Here is a 27,630-nt window from a genome sequence, read left to right as displayed (position 1 = left end):
AGGTGGGAGAGAGATGCTTTGGGAGTGAAGGCTGAAATGGGGCAGCCTTCACATCCCACGAGGGGAACAGCACCAGGCAACGCACTGGGAACAAACCGAGACCCACTCATTTATTGTCAAAAAACCTCAAACTTTACTTGCGTTTCTCTCAATAAATAATTTACAGTATGTACATATGGTGACACTCCCGAGGGTCTCAGCGCAGGGAGGAGGTGGGGGGGACCTTCTCATACTGCCCCCCCTTTGCCTATGTATTTCTTTTTTTCTTTTGTTTCCAAGTATCGGGTCCTTCTTGGCCACACTTCACCTTTAACCAGGACTGGGTCAAACACAACCAAAATAAAGTGCTTCACTGTTTGCTTCTAAAATAGGGATACCCCAACCACCGTACGCCAGAGGCCACCACTGGAGCACCCACCTGGACAGAGGGACTGAGCCATACCATAACCAGACTTTCCTTGGGTGGAAACCACCCCTAAACCACAGCACATTGTGCCGTGGGGTGATTGTTTTACAGGAAAGGGAGGTCTTAAGGGAATTACTGACCTGTTGGCACACTGTGGCTGGGCCAGCTCAGGCAGCTTTCAAGCAGCACCGTGTCTTCAGAGGGATGCTGCGCACAGCTGCTGTTAGATATGGGGCAACACTGCAAGAAACAAATGTTTCCTCTGACCCAGAGACAAATTCTGGCTTTTAAAACTTGAGTTTTGAATTTCTAGGGAAGATAAAAACTTGGGTTTTTTCTTGAACAAAGGAAATAAAAAGTCCAAATCAGCCTGGCTGAACAATTAGTGCATTGGGAAATTAAACTGTCCTGTGCCATGGTCCAGTGGCTGCTCCCCTCAGAGTCTCCAAACTGTGATATCCTTATTTCAAAATCTCCCTAAACAGAGTATCTGGGGCACCAGCAAACAAAGCAAGGAGCAAAGTAGTAAACACATCTTTTTGTTTCTTTTTTTTCCTTAAACATTTAAAAACCAATTACATCTCTTCATCTGTACAGTCACACGAGATCAATGCCAGGGCTCTATATATTAAAGAGACAATATAAATTACATCCATTGACACAAGTTTGCATTTCTCTGCTGCTTTACAAATGGAGCTCTAGAGCTGTTAGGACACAATGAATAGTCACGCTGAGTATTTACACCAGGCTGCCTCTTGGCACCAGCCAAACCTAGCCTGTTCCCACCTCTTTTGGTGCTATAGCTTGTCTCATCATGCCCAGAGACCTCCCTTGAGAGCAAAGAGGTGCCCCCAAGTGTGACACGTGTTTTGGGGCTTGTTTCTGGAAACTTCCCCCTGAGGAAAGGAGGGGAAACCCATCAGGAGGTCTCAAAGGCACAGACCAAAGGTGGTCTTGATTTGTTCATTGAGCAATGGGGTGAACCACAGAGGAACATGGAGAGGAGGAGATGGGCAGCAATACGTGGTGGAGGAGGAGACTATTGATGGTTTTGAGACAGGGAACAGACATTTGGAGGCAGCTGGGGGGGGGTCCTCTGCTGCATCCCGTCTCCTCGGCTGGATTTCTAACATTGCCCCATTTCTGATTCAAGCCCAGAATGGCTTAAGGTGCAACTGGTCTGCAATGGGGTTGCAAGCCGCGGCCCCAGGATGGGGAGCAGAGCAGAGACCTAGCAGCAAAAAAGGAGTGCCACACTCCTGCTCCACCCCAGGGCCAGGCCGAGCTGGTGAGGGGCTGGAGGGATGTGTGGATTGGGTCTCCCACTGAGCAGCTGCCCCGCTGCCAGTTTTAGGGGACCAGAGAGCAAATGCTGTGAGAAACTCATCCAAGGCTGGGCAGAAGTTGCAGGAACCGCTTAAATACTGGCCAGGTTTCTCCCACTGCTATCAAGAGTCCACGGTGGGTCCAGGCAGAGACAAGGGAGACAGGAATAAAACTACTGAGTGAATCAGCCGGATGAACTGGCTGGAACAGGAGATGCCCTTTGTACCACAGCAAATGCAGGCCAAGGCTTGAGGAATGCATTCTCCTTCCACTCAGAAGATGCCTGGCACTAGCAGCCAAGCAAGCGCGGGATCATTCCCCACCACTTTGGCCCTCTGCATCACCTTCCGCAACAACAGGGCTGTGGGCAGGACATGCCCAAAAAGCAGAGCCCGGCCATGGCGTTCAGGATGTCCAGCCCTGCTGTGCTGGCCAGGCTTGGCCCTGTCTTGCTGCTCCGTGCCCTCCTCACGGGCTCTGGCCTCCGAAGACAAAGCCACGTTCATGCACGTCAGTGTCACAGTCACCATGTGCATTTTTGGGACCTAGGGGAGCGCTATGAGGAGAGGAGCTACAAGGGCTCCTCAGCACCCACTATACTGGGAGTAGGAGGAGGGGGGAGGTGAGGAAGGTCCAGACAAGGTACAGTCCAGCAAAAACTCCTGACTGGTCCCACTGGCAGCATGTTTCTCCCAGGCAAGAGCTGGGAAGGTGGAGGACTTGCAGCCAAGAGAGAGACTGAGGTCTGAGGATAACCTGTGCAGTTTCCAGCACCTCCATCTCAACCCTGGTTCCCTCCTGCTCCCCTTTCCCTTCTCTCCATGGTGTGATGGAGCAAACCTCTACAACAAGCACAACCAACTCAAACACAGCAGTGCTACCCAGAGGGTAGGATGCGTTCCTGTGGGAGCCACGTTGCCCGGGGCCAGCTCCCGTGTCCTTTCATAGAGGTGCAGCTTGTCTTTGTTGGAGTGAAGCATCTTCACATCCTCAAAGGCATAGTAAGCAGCCAGCATGAAGTTGACATCCCCCGTGGTGAGGAGGTCGAAGACGCAGGATTGGAAGTAGAGATCCTCCACGGGCAGCTTTTCCCTGCACTTGGCCGTGGCCGTTTCGTAGGTAAAGGCCTCGGGGGGGGCCGGCAGGCTGGGCCCCTTCCTGCGAGCACGACCCTCCGTAGCCTGAGCCGAGCGGATGGTCTGGAAGTCAATCTGCTGGTTGAGTGGACAACCACGGAGGCACAGGTAGAGGCCCTGACTGTCCCGGTCCTCCACGGCGTTCACCACCTCCTCCGGCATGCGCACAGCGAAGGTGAGGTACCGCCCCACCTGCCTCACCACGATGGTGGTGCCGATGTACTTGGCCTGGATCTCGATGTGTTGGCCCGACACCTTCTCGGTGATCTTCAGGCTGTTGGCTCCGTGCTTGTCCCCACCGTTCTTGGAGCCGTCGGCGAAGGCAGCGGGGAGCTCGTCCATCTCTGCCTGGTACACTTTCTGATCCACACACTCCTGGAAGCTCTTGAAGATGATGGTGAGCTGTGGGGGAGGAAAAGGACAGGGTTACAACCAGTGATTACCACCTGAGAGGACACAGTCACCACCAGGAGCGGTGTGGAAGGTGGATGAGCTGGATGCTCAGTCTGGATGGGAAAGTGACCTTCAGCTCATGGGCAGGTGCTTCAGGCTTAAAAGCCCCAATTTTAGCCACCCAGACACGGTCATCCTGCTCCAGCAAAGGGATATGGACAGGGTGTATGGAGTCAAGACCCAAAGGCTGAACTGAATGTACCACCTGGATCTGCAATGTTATCTCCAGGCCCAACGCAGGATCTTCCTTGCAGCTGGAGCTGGGTGGAGTATCCCTACTCCCAGGCCTGTGGTGGCATGCCTGTGCACGCAGCACTGCCTCGCCTCCAGGGCTGCCAGATGGCAGCGGGGGATGAGCCCTGACTCCCTTAGAGGCAGTGGAGCTGCTTCTTTCACTCCCATGACATTTACATCCCAAGGGCTGGACCTCTTCCTTTCCCTGGCCACTCACAGACCAACTGACTCTTCCCCTGTGGGCCTTAGAACATGTCATGCTCCACCTCAACCACGCAGAACCACACAGGCACACACGTGTTCAGTGTGTTCCCATGGGATGGCCCTTCTAGGGGTGATTTTGTGGCGGCCTTGGCAGTGCTGGGTTAATAGTTGGACTCAATGATCTCAGAGGTCTTTTCAAACCTTCATTAATTCTGTGATTCTATGACACAAACTGAGCCCAACCTCACCCCTGGCTGAGGTCCCTTGCCAGAGGAAGGACCTCACAGCACTTGCTCTTCCCTTGCTGACCTGGCTTTATGGGGCAGACTTGAGGAGAAGGATCAGTAGAGTTTGCATGGGAAGAAGAGCAAGTTGCTCTTCTTCCCACACAAACGACGCTTCCTCTTCCACCTCTTGCAGAGTTGCTCTTCTTGCACCTCTGCCTGTGAGGGAGAAGTGGTAAAGGGGATCTCCTTCCTGGTGGTTCTATGGAGGGGCAGACTGAGACCTGACCAGAGTGGGGCAGGGCTGGAGAAGCGAGCAGAGAACACAAAGAGCCCTATGGGCCGAGTGCTCCCATCCTTTCCAACAGCATAAAGTCCTCCAGCCATGACACAGCAGTGCTCTCCACAGCTCATGCTGCACATCTCATGACTAATACCTCCTCACCACAAGCCAGTGAGGCAGATAAGGAGTGAAAAGGCTCAATTAAGATGGTGATCCTGCGATCCCAGCAGGTCCTTAAGGACCACTTTTCTCAAGTCAGACTTGCAAGCTTCAGCAGGTTTTGATGTCTTTTAGCGAGTAAGGAGTTCAGAGTATCTTTTAGGAGGTTTATCAGGGACAGGTCAAAACCTCAATGCAAGCTCCAGCTCAGGATAAAAAGGTCACATCCAGAGCTGAGAAACAGCCCATCCTACACATGCTTCTCTCCCAACACACAGGGAGATGTGGAACTCCCAGACATGGCAGGACAGGACATTTTCCAAAAGCAAGAAGATGCCTCCTGCTGAGCCTCCCCTTTTTTTTTTTTTTTGGCACAAAAATTGCCCTGTTAGCTTTAGAGCTTGTGCATCACGCGGCAGAACACCAGTTCCTCAGCTCCAGGTCTCTCCTGAAGCTGAGGCCGTGCCACACAAGTCCTGCTGTATGACAGCAGCACATTTTCAGTTGGATTTTCTCAGTGCTTGCCTCGTACCTTCAGGATGTTTATTTAGGCTGTCAAAGCACCTCCAGAACAGACTGTTCCCCACAAAATGCCTTGACTTGGCTGCAAACCACAGAGACAATTACAAGCCTGGGCAAAGGGGAAGGCAGCATGAGGAGCTCAGCTCCCTCTAAGCTTTTCCCTGCAAGCTGTTGCCTCCCTGGAGCGCAGTCCTGGGTTTGCCTGGGCCTTGGGTGTCCCCCAAGAAGTACTACCATCATTCCTGGGCTGGCTGTTCAGCAATCTGGAGTTCCAAGGTAGGAGCTCTCTTAATTTGAAATCCCTCACTTGGCCATGATGGCCCCCTGAGCTGCAGCATCCTCAGCCTGCTTACCATGATGGGGCTGGATGTGCTCAAGAAGAAACCACAGGCCATTCAAGGCTGGGGATAAAAGAAGAACGGACATCTCATATTTAGGGACAAACATTCTAATTCAGAGAAGCTCATGCTCCATCTTACACTCCCCAAGGAGAAGTGCAAATGGGGGAAGAGATGGAGGACAGAAAAGCTGTTCAGAAGCCCCTGGGGACATGTCCAAGGCTCACCTTGCTGGTGGCGGTGGCCGAGGAGCCAGGCAGCACCGGCGTGTTGGTGACCTGGACGTTCAGGTAGTTATTGTCTATGAGCGGCCAAGCCCCTTGCACCTTGCAGGTCTGGAAAGTGTCCGTGAAAGTCCTGAGGTGGGGGTCCCCAAAGAGCCCACAGTGGGTGTAGTTGGGGGTGGCCGAGTGCCTGTGAAAGCTCTTCTCGTAGTGGCAGATTTCAGGGCTGTCGGAGCGCTCCTGGCTGTCCCCGGGGGGCAATGTCCGGAGGCGGGGCTGGGACGTGGGGCCATCCTTGGAGCAGTTGTGCTGCACCATGAGATCGTCTATGCCATGCACGGCGGAGTGGTAGGCCAGGTCTCCCCTGCAGGTGCGGGCGGTGCGGCGGGTGCAGTGCGCGTACGCGCGCAGCGCCGTGCAGAACTCGGGCGCCTCCTCCGCGCCCAGGTGGTGGGACCCCGACGTGGCCGCCCAGAACTCAGAGTTGCACTTGAGGATCTTGCATGGAGACGTCACTGTGGGAGAGGGGAGGAAAGCACACAAGGTGGTCAATGCCCGCCTGTGGGACACCCAGCTCTACCCCCGGCGAGAGGCTGCGTCCTCCTCCCGTGGCCCAAACTCATGACACCGGCTCTACCGCGTGATGAGACTCACTCACCAGACGTGACCCTCTCACATGACCCAACTCTCATGCATCAAAGCCAAAGAAACCAACAGAGTCTGCCCCAATTTCAGCCAAAAAGGGAAAGAGCACCCAGCCTTTAGATGAATGCTCCTGGGGGAAAACCATGGCGTGGAAGAATGGGACATATTCATAAGCAGCAATAAGGGAGGACCATTAATGTGGTGTGAAGATGCAATGGGGTTTTTTAATGCCTTTTTAGGGTTTGACATTCAAAGCTCTGTGCTGCATGAGGTTCTGGGTGCTGTGTCCAGATTGAGGTCTACCAGCACAAAAATCTGCCTCCCTTCCTTATCCTCCTTCATGGGCATGGGAAAACCCAGCACTGGCACGACCGCTGTGCCCAGCCACATGCCAGGTTAGAGCAGGACCATGACCCACCCTGCAGCACAGCCAGAGGCCCCCTCACCATCCCCATGGCTGCAGCAGTGACGGGTGCAATACTTGCCCGTGTTCCTGCGCCTCCAGAAAGAAGCAGGAGCCAAAAAAACCTCTTTCTTGGCTGCTGTGTGGCTCTGCCCAGCCCTGGGAGCCCATTCCCCACCACGGCCCGCTGAGAGAGAACAAGAGGTGGAGGAGAAAAACCGGCGTGGCAGGTACGGGGATGCCAGTGAGCCCCCGCCTCCCCTTCCCACCCGCCGTGCATCGCCCAGGAGGAGGCGAAGCAGAGGCTGCAGGGCCTTTGCCGGCCCAGCTGGAGTCCCGGTGCTTCCTGGCAAGGAGGAGGAAGGCAAAGAAAATTCAGATCCTGTTTTTTTCCCCCTGCATCGTCTGCTCCCTGGGGCAGTGTGGCTTCCCTGGAGCAGCCTGGAAAGCAGCTGTGCAAAAAACACATTGGCCACCGCTGAACTGTCGCAGGACACTGCTCTGCCCCTGCCAATTTGGAGTCTGCTGGGTGAACCCAGGCTCACACCACTTAAAATTCATGGCATTTTCCTTCCTCTCCTCTTAATCGACCCCTCGGAGTGCTTGGAAACAGGATGGGCTCAGGCACAAAAGGCAGCAGGGAGGAGGAGAAGAAAAGCCCCACCATTTCCAGATGCTATTGTGGTGCCTCTCACAGGCGTACCCATATATTCCTGTCTCGGGGTTTGTTTAGAATGAGCTTGGCAAGGCATATGTGCCAAAAGCATTTCAGATTTGTTTAGAAAGAAAGTTACAAAACCCAGCATTGTTTCAGGGAAAACAGTATGTTTTAGTTTTAAACATCACAGTGATGGAAACCTAAACAGAGTTGGTGCTAGAAAATCACAAAGGGAGACTGAGACTATAAAACACTGAGCAATTCGGCTGTGAGAAACAAGCCTGTCTCCTCTCTGTTTCCAAGAAGAGTGAAGTGCAAATAGGAAATGGTGACAGGTTCCTCACAGTTTTAAAATTCATGTTTAATAAATTCAGATGCTAGCAACAGCACCGAGGACCCAGGAGCTGTTTGGTCTTGGCAGCATCCCATTTAAACCTGCAAGAAATATTGTGGAAAGCCTTTAACTCATCATCGACCAGAGGTGACTCAACAAAAAGGTTCTGACCTGGGACACAGGCTCACATTGCTGCTAAGTCTTCTGCATGCATGGGAAACGTTTACAAATATTTATTATTTCATATCCCTGTCTCATTTATTCCAGGCCTGTGGTTTTCCAGGGCTACCTTCCAGTGGAAGGTAGGAGTCAAAACAGCACAAAGGAGTGTGACCAGTGCCACCACTGCTGGTTATCCCAAACCCTTGTGGCATCAGGCAATTAAAGTCATTGCTCCCTAGTAGTTATGCTAATGTACAGCTTGAGGATGCCTTGAGGTTGCATGTGGCAGAAGGCACTGTCACTGCAGACAGACTTGCCAGCACAGCCTCAGGAAGAGCTGGAGGACACATCCCTGGACACACAGGACCCACACACCTCACAGCGCAAGTGAGGCACCAGGATGCACTGCACAAAGCATCCCATCCTGTGAGCAGAATCCAGGCTGCAGTAGTACTCTGGCTGCTCCAGCCCTTCACCTGCTGTGTAGAGGCGAATTTTTTAGCAGGAATAAAGCCACAGCCCCCTGTTCTTTCAGGACTTGCTTCATTTGCTTGGATGAGGAGATGCAGGCATGAGCTGCAGAGTGGGCTCCACAAAACAGCCCCCCGACACCCAGTGCAAAACACAGCCCAGCGCTGAGCATCCCTCACTGCCACTCTGCCCAGGGTCACACATGACTTTATAAGGTACTGAATTGAAAAATCCCAACAAAACAGAGGGCAGGGAAGCGCATCTCTTTCCTCCCTGGGCCTGAAAGGGGAGCGTTCTGCTCTGAGATGTTATCGCTCCAGTTTTGGCACCCGTCCCCTTCTCGCTGTTTTGCTCAGGGCCCCATATAAGGCCCGATCTCCCAGGCCAGGTGCCGCGGGCAGCGCAGGGGCTGCGCACCCTCCCCGTCCACTCATGCCTGGCCTTTCCCATGGACATTTCTCCAACCTCACCAGCAGCCGCCAGGTTTGGTGATTCCCTCACACTGCTGGGCAGGGACCATGGCCAACAAAGGCTGTGAAGGAGAGCAAACACGACCCTTACCCCTCCCGACAAGCCTTGCCTCTCCCCTCTGGCAGCAGCTTTGGCACAGCGGTGCAGGCTCATTTGTACCCAGGCCAAGAAACGATGTTTATTCAATTTCGCATAATCTATTTTCCATCGACTCACAATGGATCTGTTTTTCAACCACAGATGACTTAGCACGGAAACAAACCCCTCTCAAGCAGGAACCCAGCAAGGCTCTCCTGGGATCTGTGAGACATCCCCAGGTCTGCGCGAATTCTTGTCCATGGCAAAGGGTCCTTCATCCCATAGACAGGTGACTTCAACCCCTCCAGCCACCTTCCAAACTCCCCATCATCTCCTTTCAAGACCTTGGTGGCACTCAAACCAGAGACAAAATTTCCTTTCTAATCTTGAAACCAACGGGTTTGGAAAGTTTAAAGCCAGAGGAAATCACAAAACCACCTGGACTACGGCGGCCCCCCCCGTGTAGCCCAGTGCCCCCCATTTGTTCAGGTACACCTCCCAGGAGGATTCCTGCGGTCTGCGCAGACTGAAAAGCTGCCCCGTTCCTCGGCGGGCTGTTTCAGGAGTTTTATCACCTTTACAGAACACGGGTCTTGGTTCTAAGTGGATTTTATCTGACTTCATTGTAAGGACATAAAAAGAACCAGCGATTTTCTCCAAAGCAGGAAAAGGTCCGTTAGTAACCAGTGTGTTTCCCACAAAGATATTTACACACTGCAATCAAGTCCCTTGTCAATCCTCCAGATAAGCTAAACGGTTTGCACTTTTAAGTTTTCACTGGAAGGTGTTTGCCCAGCCCCACCATCAGACCTCCCCTCCAGCAGCCTTGTTTCCTGCATAACCTACCACACCGACAGGCAATATGGATAAGGACACGCTACAGCTCTCCGAGGTTGCCCCTTTCACCGGGACACTGAATTAAGCAGGCACTGAAATGTGACCTTTTCCAGAGCTCCTGGTTTGGAGAGAACTGGTCCTCCATTGAGCAAGCATCCCGTGGACCACCAAACACACACTCAGGCATTTGGGTTATCACACGACCCCAGTCCTGCTGCTCTGCCCTTGTCATCAGTACATTATATTACTCGCTGTCAAGTGTTCAAACATACTACATGCACGCATTTAATTTTAACAGCACTTAATTACCAGTGCCCCCCTATTTTCCCTTAAGCTGGTGTCAGGTAACCCGGATTTCGTTTACCCAAATCACGCTCTTTCAGAAAACTAGCACAAAATCAACGTTTCATCTATTCTCCTGTAATTTCTCTAACAAAGAGAATTACTGGAAATTAATTTCAGTAAACAAAAGCCAACTCTTTTAAGACTCTTGATTGCATTTTAACCAGACCTGTTAATTTTAAAGTGTTCACTGCTAAGAGATGTTATTTAATATCTACTAACGGGCTGGAAAGTATTTCATCACCCACATGTGATGCAAATACATCATCCTGCGTTTTTCCAAATACATGGATTGAAGTGTAGATGTGCAAGCCTCACACATGCAGTAAAAGGCTTTTTCAGAGAACACAGTAAAACGTAATTACCTTTGGCCTCAGATCTGAGCACCCAGACTTAGGCTCCTAAACACATATTTATTTAAGTAATCTAAATAAACATATTTATGCTGACACCTCAATAGGAAAGGCACGATTCTCTGAGGTGCTAAATACCAGCAACATTTGCCAGGAGATGTGGGCTGCTCTGCTCACAGGCGGACAGCAGTCACCACCAGCACCAAAATGACCCCAAAAGAGTTAGAAAAAAATAAATCACATTGCTGCTTAAAACATGGCTGAAGGGATCCCTTCCAGCAAGGTTTCGGGAGTCCAAAGCAAAAACATCAGCCCTTTGCTGGAAGTCTACATGAGCCACCCCAATGGTGGCCATGCTGGTGCCACATCTTGATGCCCAGGAGGGTTGTCAGATCAGACATAAAGAAGACACTTTTTACAATTAGGGTGCTAAAACATTGGCACAGGTTGCCCAGAGAGGTGGTGAGTGCCCCATCTGTGGAAATATTCAAGACGTTCAGGGGGGGTTGGACAAGGTGACCTTTAAAGGTCCTTTCCAACCCAAACCATTCTGTGTTTCTATTTTATGACATGGATCAACCGGCGCCTTGTCACACCAGGGAGAGAAACGAGCCCATCGGTGCCATCGGCAGCCCTGAGGGATGATGGATGGGGTGTCGTGGGCAGGGGCAGCTCTCCCGAAGCCCCACAGGGCACCCTGGAGAGAGGAAGACCCAAGGGCCACCTGACCCAAGCTTGGTGAAAGGATTTGTGCGGGAAGGCAGCGCCGGGCTCTTCCAGCGACCTCCTTTGAACTGTTAATCAAGCACAATCTTGCAGAATAATAGCCTGGTTATTATTGCCTTGTTTGCATAACAAAGAGGCCCAATAAAACTGATTTGACTGTGCTCAGAGGGGGTGTGAAAGATCAGCCCTGAGAAAAGAGCTGCAGGAATGCAGCAAACTGCTCCAAAGCCTCAACCCAGGAAGAAAGACAATGCAATTTGCCATCAAGAAAAGCCCAATAGACCAATAAATTACCCATGTGCAAAGGGATTAGATCAGGTTTCAGTTGCACTGAAGTGGGGGCAGGACCGGGAGGAGGGAACTGAAGGAGAAAAATAAACCTGACTCTTAAAGAGCTCAGGCTCATATTTTGCAAGGGTGTGCGTGGGGAGGTTGGCTCTGTGGGGCCACCTTCCACGCTGGGGCCGGGGTTTTGTGCTCTTTTCCACTGGCAAAAGCAGCACATGCACTAAATCCAGGCAAAGGCTGTACTTGCGTACGATAGAGTAACTTTAGATGTACCAGAGAGCACACCTCAATCCACACAGCCTCGTTTAACCCAATCCTTGTCTTGCTCAAGAGGATGCTGGGGAAAGGAGAAACCAGTTCCTTTAAGTCAAAAGAACGACACAAGATGGAGTTTTCTCGTTTCAACCTGTGTCAATCACTAAAGCATCTGGAGGACCTGCCACGGCCAACTCCCTTTTGTCCTCAGCGCTGAGTTCACGGCCCCCCATCCCTCCTCTCCAGGCGTCGCAGAGACACGGGGCAAGTACAGGCAGGAAACAAGCAGAGTCAGTGTCTTCACCAGCAACAGCACAAACTGTCGGATGCTGCCGAAGGAGCCCTTGATGGCTCCTGTCACTTAGTCAGCTCTTTTGGCTCAGAGAGTCAGCTTACCGCTGACCCGGCATGCTCAGCGGGAGCAAATGCATCTCTCCCCAGCCCCCCCGGCAAGCCCTGCTCCTCTTCCAGCCTCACCTCGACATCCCCGTGCAGGGAGAAGAGTGGGCAGACACCACTGGAGAGGGCATCAGCCATGGAGGTGGCAGCCAGGGCCATGCTGCTCTGAAAACTACTGGAAAATCTTGGGAAGTTCAGTAGGCACGATGGGCTGAGAGGAGGAATCAGACAAAATGCAGCAATTTGTTCTCAAATCTTCCTTCTGCGATTGAGGCCTCAGCACTGCCTTTGCCACAAACACTGAGCTTTCACCTACTTAGAGGAAGCAGCACCAGTGGCTGGTTCAGAGGATGCAGGTTTTGCTCCACTACGAGCTGGTGGGTGGAGGATGAGGAAGGAGGGAAGCAATAGGAAAGTGATCTCCTCTGTCTCTCCATCTGCAGAAGGGCACTAAAAGTGCTGGCTCTGCACCACAGTGTGCTGCAGGCTGGGAAGCTGTTGTGGAGCTGCACACCTGACTTTCCCAGCTGGAGAGCACCCCGACATTTTCACCAAGAGTTCTCAAGAGCCAGTAAAACTCCTTGGGGAAGTAGTCCATTTTACAGATGAGGACACAGAGGATATGAAGGGTTTCACCAAAGATGAGCCCAGTGGGAAGAGAGGTGGATTTGCACTCTCATCCCTGCACGATACATCACCCTCAGCTTCCTCCCCGAGCCACCACCACCCATATCCCCCCCTCTCTGAAGCAGCAGTACTTGGATAAGGTCACCTCTGCCAGCCACCCCCACTGCTGAGTGTTTCAGGTTTCCAGCAGACATCACTCTCCCCATGCCAAAGCTGTTTTCCCAGGGTGCCTTTGAAGGCACAGCTGCCACCCACCAGCGCCCGGGGCCCCCCAGGTGTGGCAGCGGGTCCCTCACCCTCCTCCCCCTCACCCAGGCCGCGGCGCAGGGAAATGCTTTCTGCTCACAGGTGTGGATTCCCTCTAGGAATAATCATCCCTGCCGTGCTCTTGTGAAATTTCAACCCTTCAAACGCAGAGGTAAATGAGATACAAAACGACGAGATGGAGAAAAGCCTGGAGCACATAAATCTGGATGAGGCAAATTTATACAATTAAACGCCTGCCAAAAAATTGCGGCATCTCAATTGGAGGCGTTGGTTTTGTGCAGGGCGTGGGGTGGCAGCTGCCCGGCTGGATGGCAGTGGCTCCATGAGCCCATCAGAAATCCATGTGGACACCTGACTGATGCTGGAGCCACACCCAGGGATGTAGGGGATCTTGTGGATCCCTTCCTGCAGGCTGGGCTCCCACCCAAAACCAGACTCCCTCCCCATCACTCATGCCCCACAGAAGCCTCAATATCTGCCCGTCCTTTACAGCCACAGACCTTCAGAAATTTATTTATTTTTAAATGCATTTGATTGCTGCCCCTCCTGGGCTCAGGTTTTAATTTTAAGAGAAAAACTTTCTAACTGAATCCACACCCCCAGTCCTGCTGCTTCCCCATTCCCATCCCCAGCACAGTGATACTCTCATCACTGTGAGCTGGCAAAGTCCAGAGTCATGATCCATCCCTAAAATGTCCTGCCACATGTCCTTGTCATCTCAGAAAGGGCCAGCTGGAGTGTGTCACACAGCAAGAGAAAAAGGTAGCTTGTCCAAAACCCAAACCGCCATAGATCATTACTAGTGCTTTGGGGACCAAAGTCAACAGCTGTCCAGGAAGGAGAGGAAACCGAGGGAGGAGAAAATTCTTTGGGCTCAAGTGAAGCTTGCTCTCTGCCTGACCCATAAAACCCTGTACGTCAGCGATAGCTCTGCTTGCTGGGAACTGAACGGCCAAGCTCCCGTGGATGATCATCCAACAGAAAGTGGGACTCGACACCCTTCTGAAGGACCTGCTGTCCCCACAGCTGTGGGACACGAGCTCCCGGCCACCCCACACAGCACGGTCAGACAGAGCGGCTCAGTCTGTGCCTACCAGGCTGTGTGGTGTGTCGGAGCCAGCTTGTTCTCCGCAGTGAGAGCCCGATGACTTCATCAAGGGGATGGCATCTGGTTTTGCAGTTGGCCATAATTCAATTCTCCCCCTTGCTGCAGGAATTTCAGCTGGTGGAGCAGTGATTTACTCAGCCGGGCTGCACTTGAGTGCAAAGCAATCTTGAGGCTACAATCGAACGCCCTGTTATTTTGAGAGCTCACGGACAAGGGAATAAATATCCTCTTCTTTTCATCCCAGTAGCTGCCAAGTGCAGGCTACAGAGCTTTTTAAAGGCATTTAGGAGCTCTCCTCTAACAACTGTGCTCCGGATGCTGCGCGTGGCCAAGCAGAGCCCTGCCTGCACAGCTTGCTCCTGATCAGAATGGGATTTACCAGGACAGCCTGAAAAAGGCCAGGGTATCCCTTCACCTGCCCCATCACAGCTGCACCTCCAAGCATCCCCCATGCTCTCCAAAAACCCTTCCCTATCACCCCAGCACACATCACTTCTGGACTGCAGCAGCCCTGAGTTCACCTCGTCCCCCTTCAAACCACCTGGGACCCTGAGGCTTTTTTGGTCCTAGGTTCCCACACTCCCCCTTACTCCAAGTTTGATGTCTGCTCCAAGAGGAAAAGCAAATCAAACCAAAACACACTCATCCAAATGGACCACAAGCCCTCATCTTTGACCTTCTTCACTGTCCCACTAACACTCATCCCTTGAGAGCAGCAGGGCTTGGCTGTGGGATCCCCTGAGGGACTGACAGGCTGAGGAGGGGCTCACTTGGGCCACACACTGCCCTGCCAGAGCCTACAATATTTCATGGGATGTGCCCATTAGGGAGCCAGAAGAGATACCACAAAACTCATTGTCACTGGGGCCGCAGCCTGGCTCTCCAGGGACAGCAGGTCGGTGCAGAGCCCGAGAGCCCCCAGGTCAGGAAGTTTTTGTGGCTGCCCAGCCCTATGAGCACTTTCATGTGCATATCCGACTCGGTACAGCTGTCCAGGCCACAGAGAAAGAAACCTCAGCTGCTCCCATGATAAACCCAGTCATTCTTAATATCACCTTGTTCCCAGTAACCAAGGGCTAGGAATTTAATGATTTTCTGTGGAAAAAAGCAACGTATCCACCTCACCTACTTTAAAAACAAGGTGCCTCCTTCCAGCCCCACGACAAGCCTTTCTGGCAATGGCAAAGAACTCACTGTTCCAAGTACCAGATGAGCTCCGAGCAAGCAACAAACAGGGAAGCCAAAATATTTCCAGGTTTACGTTTGAATCCCTCCCTTCTTCTCTGCCCTGACAACATCTCGAACTGGCGCCTCCTCCCCTGCCGCCACCTTCCCCAGGTTGGGCTCCCCCTTCACAGCACTGTGGGGGTGTTGCCTCAGCAGCCTCTAAGCCCCTCATCTCAATTTCAGCTTAATGCTGCGATCACCTCCCCGCTACTGAGACAAAAGTCATTTATCAACCCATCCGATCCATCTCCCAGTGGGTTGGATCCTTATCTAGAACCTACCATGTTGCCTGGATGGACCAAGGCTAGAAAATTCCAAATTTTTTTTGGAGGTAGGAGTGGCAAAGCTGAAAACAAACGGGGACAGCCAAAGCTTAGTACGAGGGGGAGAGCAAAACCTGACGCACCTGGAGCAAAACACCAGATTTTGGAAGTACAAAAGGGTACAAAAGAATTTGCAAGAAAACTCTGCACAGCCCGTACTGAGATGCACAGATGGGGGTCAGCTGAGCACTCCAGGAAATCAGGGTCTCAGCTGGGAGGGGAGAGCGCCCGTGAGCATCCAACACTGGGACTTGGCACAAGCTCCAAGGAGGGCTTCCGCCAGGAAAACTGTCAGCAGTGGCCTGCTCTGGCCAGACCCAGCTGCCCCAGGGTCATCCTGACCCACGCCAGTGCCCCCAGCCCGAGGGAACTCACTGGTGGGGGCCGCCCAGGAGGCAGCAGGGCAAAGCCATTGGTGTGAGAGCAGCACAAGTGGGAATCCAGCCCGGGGTGTGAGTGTAGGGGGGGTTAAGCAAATAAATAACTAGGGCAGGATTTGGTGAGGCACTGATCTGACACGCCGAGCGCCCGCCTGGGCAGCCTCCAGCAGCCCTGCTCACTCTGGGCTCTCAGGAGGGGTGCGAAGCCTCCTTGTTGCTGGGAATCTGTTGGGAACCCACAAATTCCCAGGAAGCGCAGGGAAAAAGGGGCAAAGGATATGCCAAGGAATAAATCCCCCCTTTTTTCCTACCTTCCCACCCCTAAAAGCTTTCAAAAAAGCCCCCAGCATGCTCCCAGCCCTGGGCACGGGGAGCCCCGTCTCCGCCTGCACCCCACTCCCGCGGGCTCCGGATCGCCTCGTTCTGCCAGTTCTTTGCACCTTATTTGACTGCTGAAGGGAGAATCAAACAAAGCAGCCAGCCAGATCTCCTATCAAGTTCTTTCTTGCACCGTAAATCTCACAGCCTCGACGCTTTGCAACTCAACCGCTCCGAAAAGGGCGTTAAGCAACACATATGGGAGCAGCTCCAGAGTTTCCAGAAAAAACAGGGGGTTCAGCTTCCAGCCTTGCTGGGAAGTCCCATGGGAGAAGTGAGGTCCAGAGGGCCAGCGCTGGAAAGGTTTTCCTTTCGCCTTCGGAAGAGGGCGAAGAGGGCAAGAGGGGAGGAAGGGCGTAAAGAAAGCAGTTATTTATTTATTTCCTACATGTGTGTGCAAGACTGCTTCACCTACGGTTATGCAAAAGAAAGGCAGAGGCGATTTAAAAATTAATAAATTAAAAAGAGTAAAAGGAAAGTTTTACTAAACTAAAAAAAAGAGAGATGGGGAGATTTAAGCCTTAGAGCTTTTCTTTCTCCCTCCTGCCTTCTCTCCTTTTTTTTTCCCCCCTTGCAAATGAAAAAAAAAAAAAAAAGAGGTAAAGAAACTGGAGAGTTTTGGAAGGAACAAATCCGCCTCTGTGGACTGGGTTTCCCCTCCCCCAACAAAAACAAGCACTCAGGGCTTGAAGGAATTTGCAGGCAGAGATCTGCCAAAAACATTGTGAAAAACTATGGGGGATTCATTGGAAACAGATGGCGTTTTCAGCTGTAATTCTGAAATTCTCCCCTTTTCTGACACAATACAAACAGCGGGGCTGGGGCTGGAGGGGGGGCCGAGCCCCGCGGCGGGTGCGAGCGGCCGGCCCGGGGGTGCCGATGCTCGCGGGACCATTTGGTTGCCATCCCGCTCTCGGACAGCACAACAGCTCCCAGCCCAGCCGGGGCGAGATTTCCAACCAAATAAAGATGCCGAGCCCCCAAACCCCCGGGAGGAGCTGCGGGGAGAAGGGGCGCCCGCTCGGAGCGCCCGCGCATCCTCCGCCCGCCGGCCCAGGTGAGCGCCGGGGCCGCGCTCCCCCTTCCGCGGGGTCCTGCGACCCCCTGCACACCCCACCTTCCCCAAAGCACAAAGACACGACACCCCTGAACCCCTCCGCAACCGCTCCCTGGCTCTGCCCTTCCCGGGGGCGCTCCGAGCGGGGACCCCACTGCTCTCAAGGCAAAAATTTGGCGTCGGGGTGCTCAAGTGTGCCGCCCTTTCCCCCCGTGTCCCCCTTCCTTTCACGGCACCCGAGAAGGGGAGAACAAGGTAACCTGGTGCTGTCAGGAACAACACCCCCCCCTCCCCCCCGGCTGCCTTCGCCGCTTTGATTTCCACCATCTCCTTCCTTGTGGGATGAGGAGCGGGGAGACAAAGACGATGAGGTCAAGGAAAAACACCCACCGCAACTGCTCGGGGAAAGGGGAATTGGGGGGGCACGCACCGAATCTGAGCCCCACTTGCTTATTTTAAACATGTGGCAAACTGCTGCGAGGAGAGGGAGAGGGAAAGAGGCCCATGGACAGGGGAACGGGGGCGGCGATCCAAGGGCTGCCAGAAACACAGGGAAGAAGTCTGCAAAATAAAGAGGCTGTTTCTTACCTGAAGGGAAGATGCAGAGAAAGACAGGGAGGATTTGGAAAAGTCCCAGGGCTGTGGATCCTGCCCCTCTCCCCATACCCATCCATCCAGCTCGAGCTTTAACCACTATCCTCTCCCTGGAAGAAGAGTTTAAAAAGGGAAAAAAAAAGGGGGGAGAAGGGAAGAGAGGAAGAGGGGGGGAAAAAGGGAAAAATAAATCAATCGAAAGAAAGAACTGGGGGAAAAATGAAATCAAAAGCCCCACATGGCTCCGCGGAGCGCGGCAGGGACGGGCGGCCCCAGCTCCGGGCTCCGCACTGAAAGATTACACAGACTTTTTCTCCTTCTCCTCCTCCTCCTCTCCGTCCCCTCCCATTACAAACCAGCCCAAACCATCAATCATCCCGCTGCCTCCCAATGCCTGCATCCTCCTCGGCGCCTCCTCCTCCGAGCGCGCCCGCCTCCCCGGCCATGCTGCGGGAAGGGGCGGGAGCGGCTGCGGCCATGGGAGTGAGGGAGGGAGCGGGGAAAAAGAGCCGGCGAGACGCAGGCAAGGGGGTTAGTGCTGTGGATGGAGCCATCAAACTCTCCCGTGCCCTGTAGGAAGGGGCTGGCGGTGGTCCCACGCAAGATGGGCTGCGGGAAGGGCTCTTGATGTCTCCCCGTCTCCTCCCCACCGTCACGCATCACACCTCGGTGGCAATTTGGGAGAGGGGCTTCCTCCCATCCCGTCGGGTCTCAACACCCACTGTACCCTCTCTGCCTTTCTCCCATGGGCCTGACAAGAGCGCTTTGGATTGCCCAAAAATTAAGCAATTTGGGGCAAAGGGGCTGTCATACAGCAGAGGGGGGAAACTGAGTCAGGGAGTCTCCAGGCAGCTGGTGCGGGGCAGGGATTGATTGTGAGAGCAATGCTGAGGACCCCGGCCTGCTGGGGTATGGACTGCCCCAGCACAAGGAGCTCCTCCATGCCCTCCCAGCCCTGGCAGCGTGGTAGGTGTGAGTGTTTCACAACCATTCCAGGTCATTCACCTGCACTGGCACTGGCAGTGGTGAAGTAAGTCCAGGTGACTCACAAACAGCAAGTTTCTAGATCCTTATCATTAGGCTGTCACTCCTTAGATAAGAGAATAACTGTCAGGTACCCCAAATCTAGTTGCTAGCCTGCCAAGGACTGATGGAGTGGACTAACATGTACCTACACTCTCTCAGGACCTCCACCACAATCTCATCTGCACCACCAGCCCACATATAAAACTGATTGTTCAGCATTTGCTGGGGGAAAGTCTCACCAGGTGTGTTGGTAGGATTGTCCTGAGGGTCTCACTCTGTAAGCTCCCCTCGGAGACCCTTTGGGCTGCCCCCAGGCAGACAGCAGCCCTAGGAGAACTCTACCTGCTCATGACCCATGTGGACAGAGCAGCAGCTTGGAGCACATAGGCATTTGCCTGCTGGGCTTCAAGATCCTGCTCTTTTCCACCTCCTGCAATGCCACAGCGTAAGGAGGTGAGCAGATTGGATCTCAATGCCCACCCACAAGAGGCCTAGGCCAGGAGCAAGGCATCCACTTAGTTTGGATCTCTTAAAAATTTCCCTTGAAGGATGTTTTAGCCACAGTGAACTAAGACAACTTCACTTCTGAATGAGGGTGTAGGCTTTAATAACTTCCCTGTTTTGGATCATTAGCCCTCCTTTGATTGAGTGCCCCCTTGCCACCCCGATGTTTCATCTCCTTTCTCTTGGGCTTCTTAGACAAAGAATGAAGGGAGGCTGGTTGTTTTACACAACCCTTCTTCCAGCTCTGTAAGACCATGGGTCTTCTCTCTGCAACTTGTTATAGGCTGTAGGCCTGGGATGCTCCTTGACTTTTCTTCTAGTTGTCCTTGGAAACCTCTTTAGTTTTCACCTCACAAACATCCTTAAGGATGATTTTTAGAGTGACAGTAGCTTAAAGTCTCCAACAAGAGTTTGTGATCTCTTCCCTGTCTCGGATCGAATCTGTAATTCAGCTACAACAAATATCCCATGGAAGGAGGAAGAGGAGGTGGGAATAAATATCCAAGAAGCAAAGATATCTATTAACACCTATTTCTCTGGGAGGGGTGTGAGCCCCCTGCCTTCAAATGAAGGAGGAGCTTCTCTGAGGCTTTATCCAGGCTGCAACAGGAATTAAAACACTGAGGCTTTTCCATCTGGGACCCAGATGGGATCCAAAAATCCTGTGGCCTTTCCTGCCTGAGTGGAGATCTGTCTTGGTCCTGCTGGCCCTAGAGCTGCAGTCAGACGGTGTCCACTAAAATCAGAAGGAGCTCTGTGTGCAGAGGAGCTGCCAGAGCGGGCAGAGCTGGGCAGGAGATGAAAGCTGGCAGGCCGGATCCAGACCTGTAGCAGAAGCAGTGTGGGAGGAACACCGACTCGAAGCACCTCTTTGTGGGGGATGTCAAACAGGGGCAAATATGTCCAAACCCTGCCAGCTGCTCCTACCACCCAAGAAGAAATGCCTGCTGATGGGATGTGTAGGCAGCTGGAGCTAGAAGGGGCCTGGGAGGCTGGAAGGAGCCTGGGGGGAGGAGGGAGAGGATCTGTGAGCTAGGGGGAACCCAGGAAAGGGAGGGAGGTCCAGGGGATGGGGTTTCAGACCCCAAATTCCTTTCTCTTGCTCTCACCCTCGCCTCTTGCAATGTGACTTTTGCTTTGATTTCAAAATGAAAAACATCACTTCTGCTGTTATCCCCACTGATGACATCTAACATGATCTATTTATTTTTAACTCAAAAAAAAATATCTGAATTATGAACTTTTAAAACCCAGCTGTTAAATAGCTGCTGCGAGGCTGTTTTGATGGTTTGACCTAAAGCACCACTTTGGTATTGCCGTTTTGGGGCAAGCTGACACATTGCAATGATAGCCTGGAATCCAGTTTGAAGCCTCATATTTAAAATAAGACCCTTGATGGAAATTCTGCCTTTGGTGTAGGGAAAACTGCACTGCCATAAAGCAACGGTCGGGTGCCCCTGGCTCCAGTTTGTAAAAATTTCTCCTTGATTTTGCTCCGTTGCATCATGCATTGCAAATGGGATTGCTGTTCTTGGCACCGATCAAAGCAGCGGATTTCGCTGGAGAAAACAACAGATGTGTCCAAACCGTAACTTCAGGGAGGAAAAGGCCCCAAATAAGGTGTGTTTCTGAGATCCTGCTCCCCCTCCTGTGTTTTTCAAATAACCTTCACCTTTCTGATTAGCTCAATCAAAGACCTGGACTTTAAATTGCCTGCTGAATCACAGGCTGTGTGAAATTCGGGTCTCTGCCTTGCTTAATGGGGATATCCGGGCTTGGAAACATGGAGCAACTGTGTTTTCCCTCTTAAATCCCATCCAGGACTCCCTGTTTAGGCAGCACTGAGCCCAGTGCTCTTTGCAAACAGTGTGTGGGAAACCACCCACCACTAAAACGCAACCACGGCAGAGCTCGGCCGTGCAGCGGCTCAGCCCCAGGGCATAGGCACCTCCGCGGTCATTGATCCCCGTGTTTGGTGTCATTGCAGAGGGGTGACTCGCGAATCACAGCCTTCTCCGAGGTTTTTGCAGGATGAGCTGGAAGATTCCCCGTTCCCATGGGACACTCAGCCGGGATCACCAGCCTGAACTTTACTTTCCTCTGCCCTGCGTCACACCGTGCGTGGCTGTGGGATTTAGTGGGGCTGAATGAATGTGGCTGATTTGCACCCAAAGGTTTGCAGATGACAGCTCCCCTTACAGCCTTCCTAATGGAATTATTCACTACCTGTAATTATATGGCTAAAACTGTAAACATGGGTATTTCTGAGGACTGCAACTAGTAGTTAGAGGAATGGATGTCAAGGCTCCTTGTCTGCTCCTGACTCTCCCATGAACTTTCTGCATGGCCACTTTTCACACCACTATCTCCACACATGTGCCTTTGCCTGCTCTGCCTCAGGACAAGGTATTCATCTCATGGCCTGTCTGGGATAAGCCAGGATCATCCCTGCAAAAATCTAATCCTGAAATGTTCTGCAGTGATATATGTGTGTTTAGGGCAAGCAGCAAAAAGCAAACTGCTCCTTAAAGGAGGAGGAAAGGAAGTTTGGAGTGGAAACCCCCAAGTTTTTGTCTGGAGAAGTTTGACAGCTGATCCCAAAATGTTTGTGGAGGTAAACCCAAACACTTGTGCTCTGAATAGTGCCCTTATTAAAGAAAAAAACCTCTGAACAAGAACCAACAAACCCCCAGCATCTTTATGCAGTAACAGCCACCTCTGATGTCTGCAATAGTGGAAAATGCTGCAGTTAATTTCAAAGACCTTCCTTTTACTCATCACTCCATTTTACAGTTTCCCTGGCTGAACAAGCAGATGCTCTCCCTGAGCTGTGCACCTCAAAGCTGCTGAATACACATCTAAACCCCTTCCCTACCAACCAGTTGCCTTGCAGGCAGAGCAGCTGACAGGGAAAGTGTCCTCTCAAGGTCTCCTTAGTGCCCTGCAGTGAACTTGGGCAGCAACTGAAAGGGGAAGGGAGAATTGATGGCACAGAACTGGGCTCAGAAGACTGACCCACTCTTGCATAGCAAAGTGCAAAGAGAAGTTTGCTGGTTTAGATAATCCCCCTCCCCACAGCTGCCCCTGTGAACGACAGACTCATCAACCTGGCTGTGTAAAAAGATGCCAGTGGGTTGAAGGTGGAATAAAATACAGCTTTGTACCACCAATAAGTAAAATATAAGAATGTTTTGTTGACCTACGTCTTTGCATCTGTAGATTTGCGGATTATCAGCAGCCCCCACTGAAGTTGTGGTGGGCAACCCTCTCTGCTCAGAATGCCTGCTTCAAGCTCACAGCCATAAAAATCACCTCTAAATGCTGAAAACCAGCCAGGCTGGACAAGGGGAAGGGAAGATGGGCTGTCACCCATGACAGAAAGCAAAACAAGCAGTGATATTTTCAGAGTTCATCAAGTCAACTTTTTTTTTTTTGACTGGTGACATTCATTCGTGTCTCTCCCCTTCCCTTGCTTGCAAAGCCTGACTCCTACACATGGGAGCATGTAGCCATCCCTTGTTCGGCAGTGTTTGGAGGGCTGGCTGGAATTCACCATCTGTATATTTAGTTCTCTGCAGGGAGCTGGTCTTCCTGGCCCAATCTTCTCTTTGGGGTAAATATCAAGCAATATCTCTTTAGTGTATCTTCTTCACATCTTGGCTCCCCTGTGAAACACATAGAAGATGGGCTGGGAGGTTCCCAAGACCGAGTTCAAATGGCCAAATGTTAGCTCAGCAGAAAAGATGGCTAAATCTGAACTGCCAAAAAATGCTCAGAATCATAGAATCACAGAATCACAGAATGGTTTGGGTTGGAAGGGACTTTAAAGATCATCTAGTTCCAGCCCCACTGCCCTGGGCAGGGACACCAAAAGAGTTGCAGAGAGCTGTGTATTTATCAGCAGAGACAGAAGCCAGTCTGTGGAATGGGACAGTCTTTCTCTGCTGCTTTTAGAAGCTCCTGATATATTGAGAAAGTGCAAACATAGCTCTCTAATTCCCCATCTCTGACTGACAAGTCAGCTAAGGACATCTCCTCCATCTCATTTAAAGGTGGGAGATGGCATCAAGTGTTTGCAAATCTACATCTGCAGCCCTTTGAGCAAGGGGTGTTTGAAGAATCCTATGGAAAAAGCTCTGTGAAACCCAACCACCTTTCCCAAGTCCCCTTCTGTCAATTCCTGACAGCAGTGGCCAGAAATACAACCCAACACAGGAAACCTTTCCTGCCCTCTTGGTCATGAAATACTAAATGACAGTGTCCTCAGCTGATTTAAAACTTTGTCCTGAATATCTAAGAAAGAGACATTCCTTATTATGGGCAGAGGGGAAAAACCCAAACAACTTTTCCAACACTTCTGTAGGATTTTGGCAAACGAAACTGGGAAGTTTTGTGGAGGGGGAACATCTTGGAGGTGGCACGGGGCATCCTCCCGGGTGTGCCCGGCTCGGGGCTTGGGCTGGGGCTGGGCTGGGACTAAGGCTGGGCTGGGACTGCGGTGGACTGGGAATGAGCTGGGCTGGGCTGGGACTGAGGCTGGGCTGAGCTGAGGTTGGGCTGGGACTGGAGCTGAAGCTGAGCTGAGCTGGGACTGGGGGGAACTGGGCTGGGACTGGGCTGGGCCGGGGCTGTGGCCCCGCTGGGTGGTGCTGTTATCCCTGCGCCGCCTGCGAAAGTATCCAGTTTATAAAATAAATGCAATCCAACGCCGCCTTAAACCACATGACATAACAGCAGCTTGCGAGCTCCCATTAAAATCTCAATTTGGGGAAATTGATTCTACCTCTGAGCAATTGCGATGCAATTACTCCAACAGGCAGCAATCAAGAATCACATCAAAACAACACCAAACTTTCATCTCCTGCCTCGCAACCACCACCACAACAAAAAGCACCTGTCTTGCAAACGCAGCCTGGTTTCCTTAAATATATATAATTTTTAGGAAGGGCAACATGCATGTCCCAGAGTGGCAGTGAGCCCGGACAGGGGCTGCGCTGGCCGGTGCCTCTGAACTGTCCCGGCTGGGGGCTGAATTTTGTCCCCCGTCCCCTGGATGAGGTTTAGTGCAATTTACGGACTCAGGGCATCAGGAACAAACTCTCTTCCCCTGCTCAGCCACGCTCCAGCTGCCCATCCACAGATGTGACCATCCCTGCCATATCCCACATCTGTCCAGCTGTCACCCTCCCGACCTTCTTCCCCTCGGAGCTGGCAGACCCCCCAGCGCTGTGCAACCAGAGGAGTTCAAGGAAAGCTTTGTGCCCCCGCTCCGGTCTCGATAATCGCGATCATCCCCGGGAAGCGCTATCCAAGGAAAAGGGGGAGATACTGGGGAGGATGGTTTCAGTTCTCATCAGTGGTCTGCAAGGAATTACTCGATTGACTTAGCGCAGCAGGGAGCAGCTTTAGTGGCAACCATCAGAAGGGAGGATAAATGAATAACCGCATGCACGCCAGCTAGCGCCGAGCCGGGCAGGGAGCGCTGGGCAGGGAAAATGAGAAGAATCGAGGTTCCTTAAAAAAATAAACCAGCCGGGGAGGGGGGAGGCAGGCGGGGACCGGGAGCCTCAACAGGTCCGGAGGAGGAAGGGCCATGCAGGGAGCCGGGGACATGCGGCCGGGGGGGCCCCCAGCCCCCCGCCCCGCTTACCTTGGCGGCCGCATCAGCCTCTCCAGCCCCGCGGGGGTCGGTGCAGGCAGCGGCGGCTTTGTTTTTGTTTTTGTTTGTTTTGTTTTGTTTTTCCAGGAGGGTTAAATAAAACAAAAATAAAATAAAGTAAAATAAAACAAAACTAAATAAAGTAAAACCCAAACGAAATAAAATAATAAAAGCCCCCGAGGGTCGGAGCGGGGGTAGCGGGGGTGTGGAGGCCGAGGGGGGCGCGGGCAGCCCCCCGCCCTGCGGGCAGCCCCGGCGGGGTGCAGGCGGCCTCGCTCAGCGGGACGCGGGGAGCCGCATCGCCCTCCCGGAGCATGTGAGAGGCAGCGGAGAAGATAGAGCCAGATAGGGAGGTCCCCTCCCTCCTCCCTCCTTCCCTTCTCCCTCCTCCCTCCTTCCCTCAGCACACGCTGAGCAGCGTCGCTCGCAAGAAGCGGCGGAGGGAGGGCAGGCGCAGCCCCGGCCACGGGGAGGGCGGGCGGGGGGGTCTCCGCTTCAACACCCCCCCGTCCGACCCCCAGAACCTCCTCTCCTTGTGCAGGCAGCCAGGGCTGGGGGAGATGGAGGAGGGCTTGCAGCGTTCATCTCCTCCCGGAGGGGTGGGGATGCTCCACCTGCCACGGGAATGAAGGAAAGGGGGATTTGGGGAGACACCCTCTCTCCAGCCAGTGGGGCTTGTACAGGAGCGGAGAGCATCTTTATGAGGACTTTCCAGGATTGTGCCCAGGACTGGGATTGGGGGTGGGAGGAGGACCCCGAGCAGGGCTGTGTTCATGAGGTGGGGAAGGGATGGAGATTCCAGGCTTCCCTATCAGCCCCTTGGTGTAGCCCCCCACCCCAGCTGCCCCAGCTCCCAGCATTGCCTAGAGTTGGACAGCTCCCCCTGCAACCTCCCCACCATGCTTGGGGTGAGTGCCCGTCTTCCAGAGGGGCCTGGGGGGACTGATTTTGGCATGCATGGGTACCTGGGTGCTTGCTGTGATGGGAAAGCTCTGGGTGCAAGGCTGTGCCAGCCAAAGTGTCAGACACACAATTAATTACTGCAGCCCCAGAGTCACAAACACTAAATATGCTGTCGCTGTAGTGTGTGGATAATAGCAGCCCTTTGCAAAGTGTTTCTTTCTCCCCCTTCCTTTTTTTTTTTTCCCCAGTGCAAGAGACAGAGATTGCAGAGAGCACACAGCAGCTCGCTGCTGCTTGATTAAGTCAGCAGCAAAGACAAAATGTGCCTGTACAGCTCAGGCTTAAGGAGGGATTTGAGTGTGTGTTAGGTACAAATTAGAAAATGGATGTGATTTAACCACAACAAATCTAAATGGTCCTGCTACAGAAACCCTGCCACCAAAAATGTGAACGCAACGGGTGTATAGTCATGACAAAGGAACAATGTGTTTGGGGATGAGAGGCTAAAGCAAGAACAGAGAGAAGACTGGGGAAAGGCTGATGTATACCAGATAAGTTATCAGCTATAGAAGGAACGGCTTCCTTCCGTAATAATTATTTGCAAATCAGTCCACAGTTCTGGATACTGTGGTGTCTGGACACTATAGCAGAGACAGAGCTGCTTCTGTCAGGTTTGGGATGCTGCACAGACAGGAAACCAGGCACAAACCCTGCCTGGGAGAAGGTAAACTGCTTGCTCAGAGGAGCCCAAGTGAATGCAGCAGACAAAGAGGAGTGGGGGAGAAGTGATGGCAAGCCCAGGCCTTCCTGCAGGTGTGCACAGTGGGTCGGGCGTGAGTCCCAGGCTGTAAAACACTGCACACTGGAGCGTTACTAATCCGAGCACTTGGGGACTGTGCCCCCGCCGTTTGGGGGGAGGCATTGCCACCGCAACCACAGCAGCTTTGGTTGTGCTGTGGAAGTGCTTCCCTAAGAAGACAAAGCACAAGTCAGAAGAATGCAAATGCACGGGGAGCTGAGGTGCCTTGGTAACAGCGGCAGAGCATCTCAGCGGCAGCAAACTGGTGCTGAGCCTGTTCCTGTTGGGAACCAGGAGCCCCGGAGCAGGGAGGCTCCAGCAAAGCACAGCTGCGTCCGTGGGAACTCTCAGAAGTCTCCGCTGGCCACTTCCCCCAGCTCTTATCAGCGCGCCGTTAATCTTTGGCATCACCACAGGAGTTGGCACCTCCAGTTCCACGTGCAAGGTGCATGTCTTTGACCTTCCCATTTCCTCCATAAACACCTGGCGAGGTGCAGAGCCGAGGTGTGGGTGTAACGGCAGCCCTTCATGGGTACCCTTCCGTGTGAGCTTTGCCCCCGGGGTGAGAGCAACACCCAGCCAGCAGGGCATTAGTGCAGATAGCTGCGGGTCGTGGGAGAAGAGAAGGACTCAATGGAGGATGGACTGTTGTCCTTTCAGATAGGCTCCAAGAGTACTGATGTACTTTTGGTCCCGGCGTGTAAAGCACAGCCAGGTGAAAATTAAATCCAGAATATTCAGATTTCCCTTTTCTTTAGCTTGTCTGTGCCAATTTAGTGCCTGTGACCAGTTTCGCCTACTTGTACTGGAAGTGAATTTGCCCCTCTGCCTGCACAGGGACCTGCTT

General features: G+C 52.7%; 1 protein-coding gene across 1 annotated transcript; it reads right to left on the bottom strand.

The window, feature by feature from the left end:
• Positions 1-109: 109 nt before the first annotated feature.
• Positions 110-25,371, bottom strand: RGMA (repulsive guidance molecule BMP co-receptor a). The gene is made up of 4 exons (XM_032700568.1): positions 25,073-25,371; positions 17,887-18,002; positions 5,513-6,024; positions 110-3,270 (listed from the first exon to the last, which is right to left on the bottom strand). The coding sequence occupies exons 1-4, from the start codon at positions 25,084-25,086 to the stop codon at positions 2,575-2,577; spliced, it is 1,338 nt and encodes a 445-aa protein (XP_032556459.1). The 5' UTR covers positions 25,087-25,371; the 3' UTR covers positions 110-2,574.
• Between the last annotated feature and the right edge of the window lie 2,259 nt (positions 25,372-27,630).

Source organism: Chiroxiphia lanceolata, chromosome 12 (assembly GCF_009829145.1).
Source record: "Chiroxiphia lanceolata isolate bChiLan1 chromosome 12, bChiLan1.pri, whole genome shotgun sequence".
NCBI classification, from domain to species: domain Eukaryota; kingdom Metazoa; phylum Chordata; class Aves; order Passeriformes; family Pipridae; genus Chiroxiphia; species Chiroxiphia lanceolata.
This window is presented reverse-complemented; position numbering and strand designations above follow the sequence as displayed.

Coding starts and splice junctions, on each gene's coding strand:
- RGMA (XM_032700568.1), bottom strand. Junction 6,025..17,886: donor TCTCTGCATCTTCCCTTCAG/GTAAGAAACAGC, acceptor CCTCTCCCACAG/TGACGTCTCCATGCAAGATC. Junction 3,271..5,512: donor CGGCCACCGCCACCAGCAAG/GTGAGCCTTGGA, acceptor CCTCCCCCACAG/CTCACCATCATCTTCAAGAG.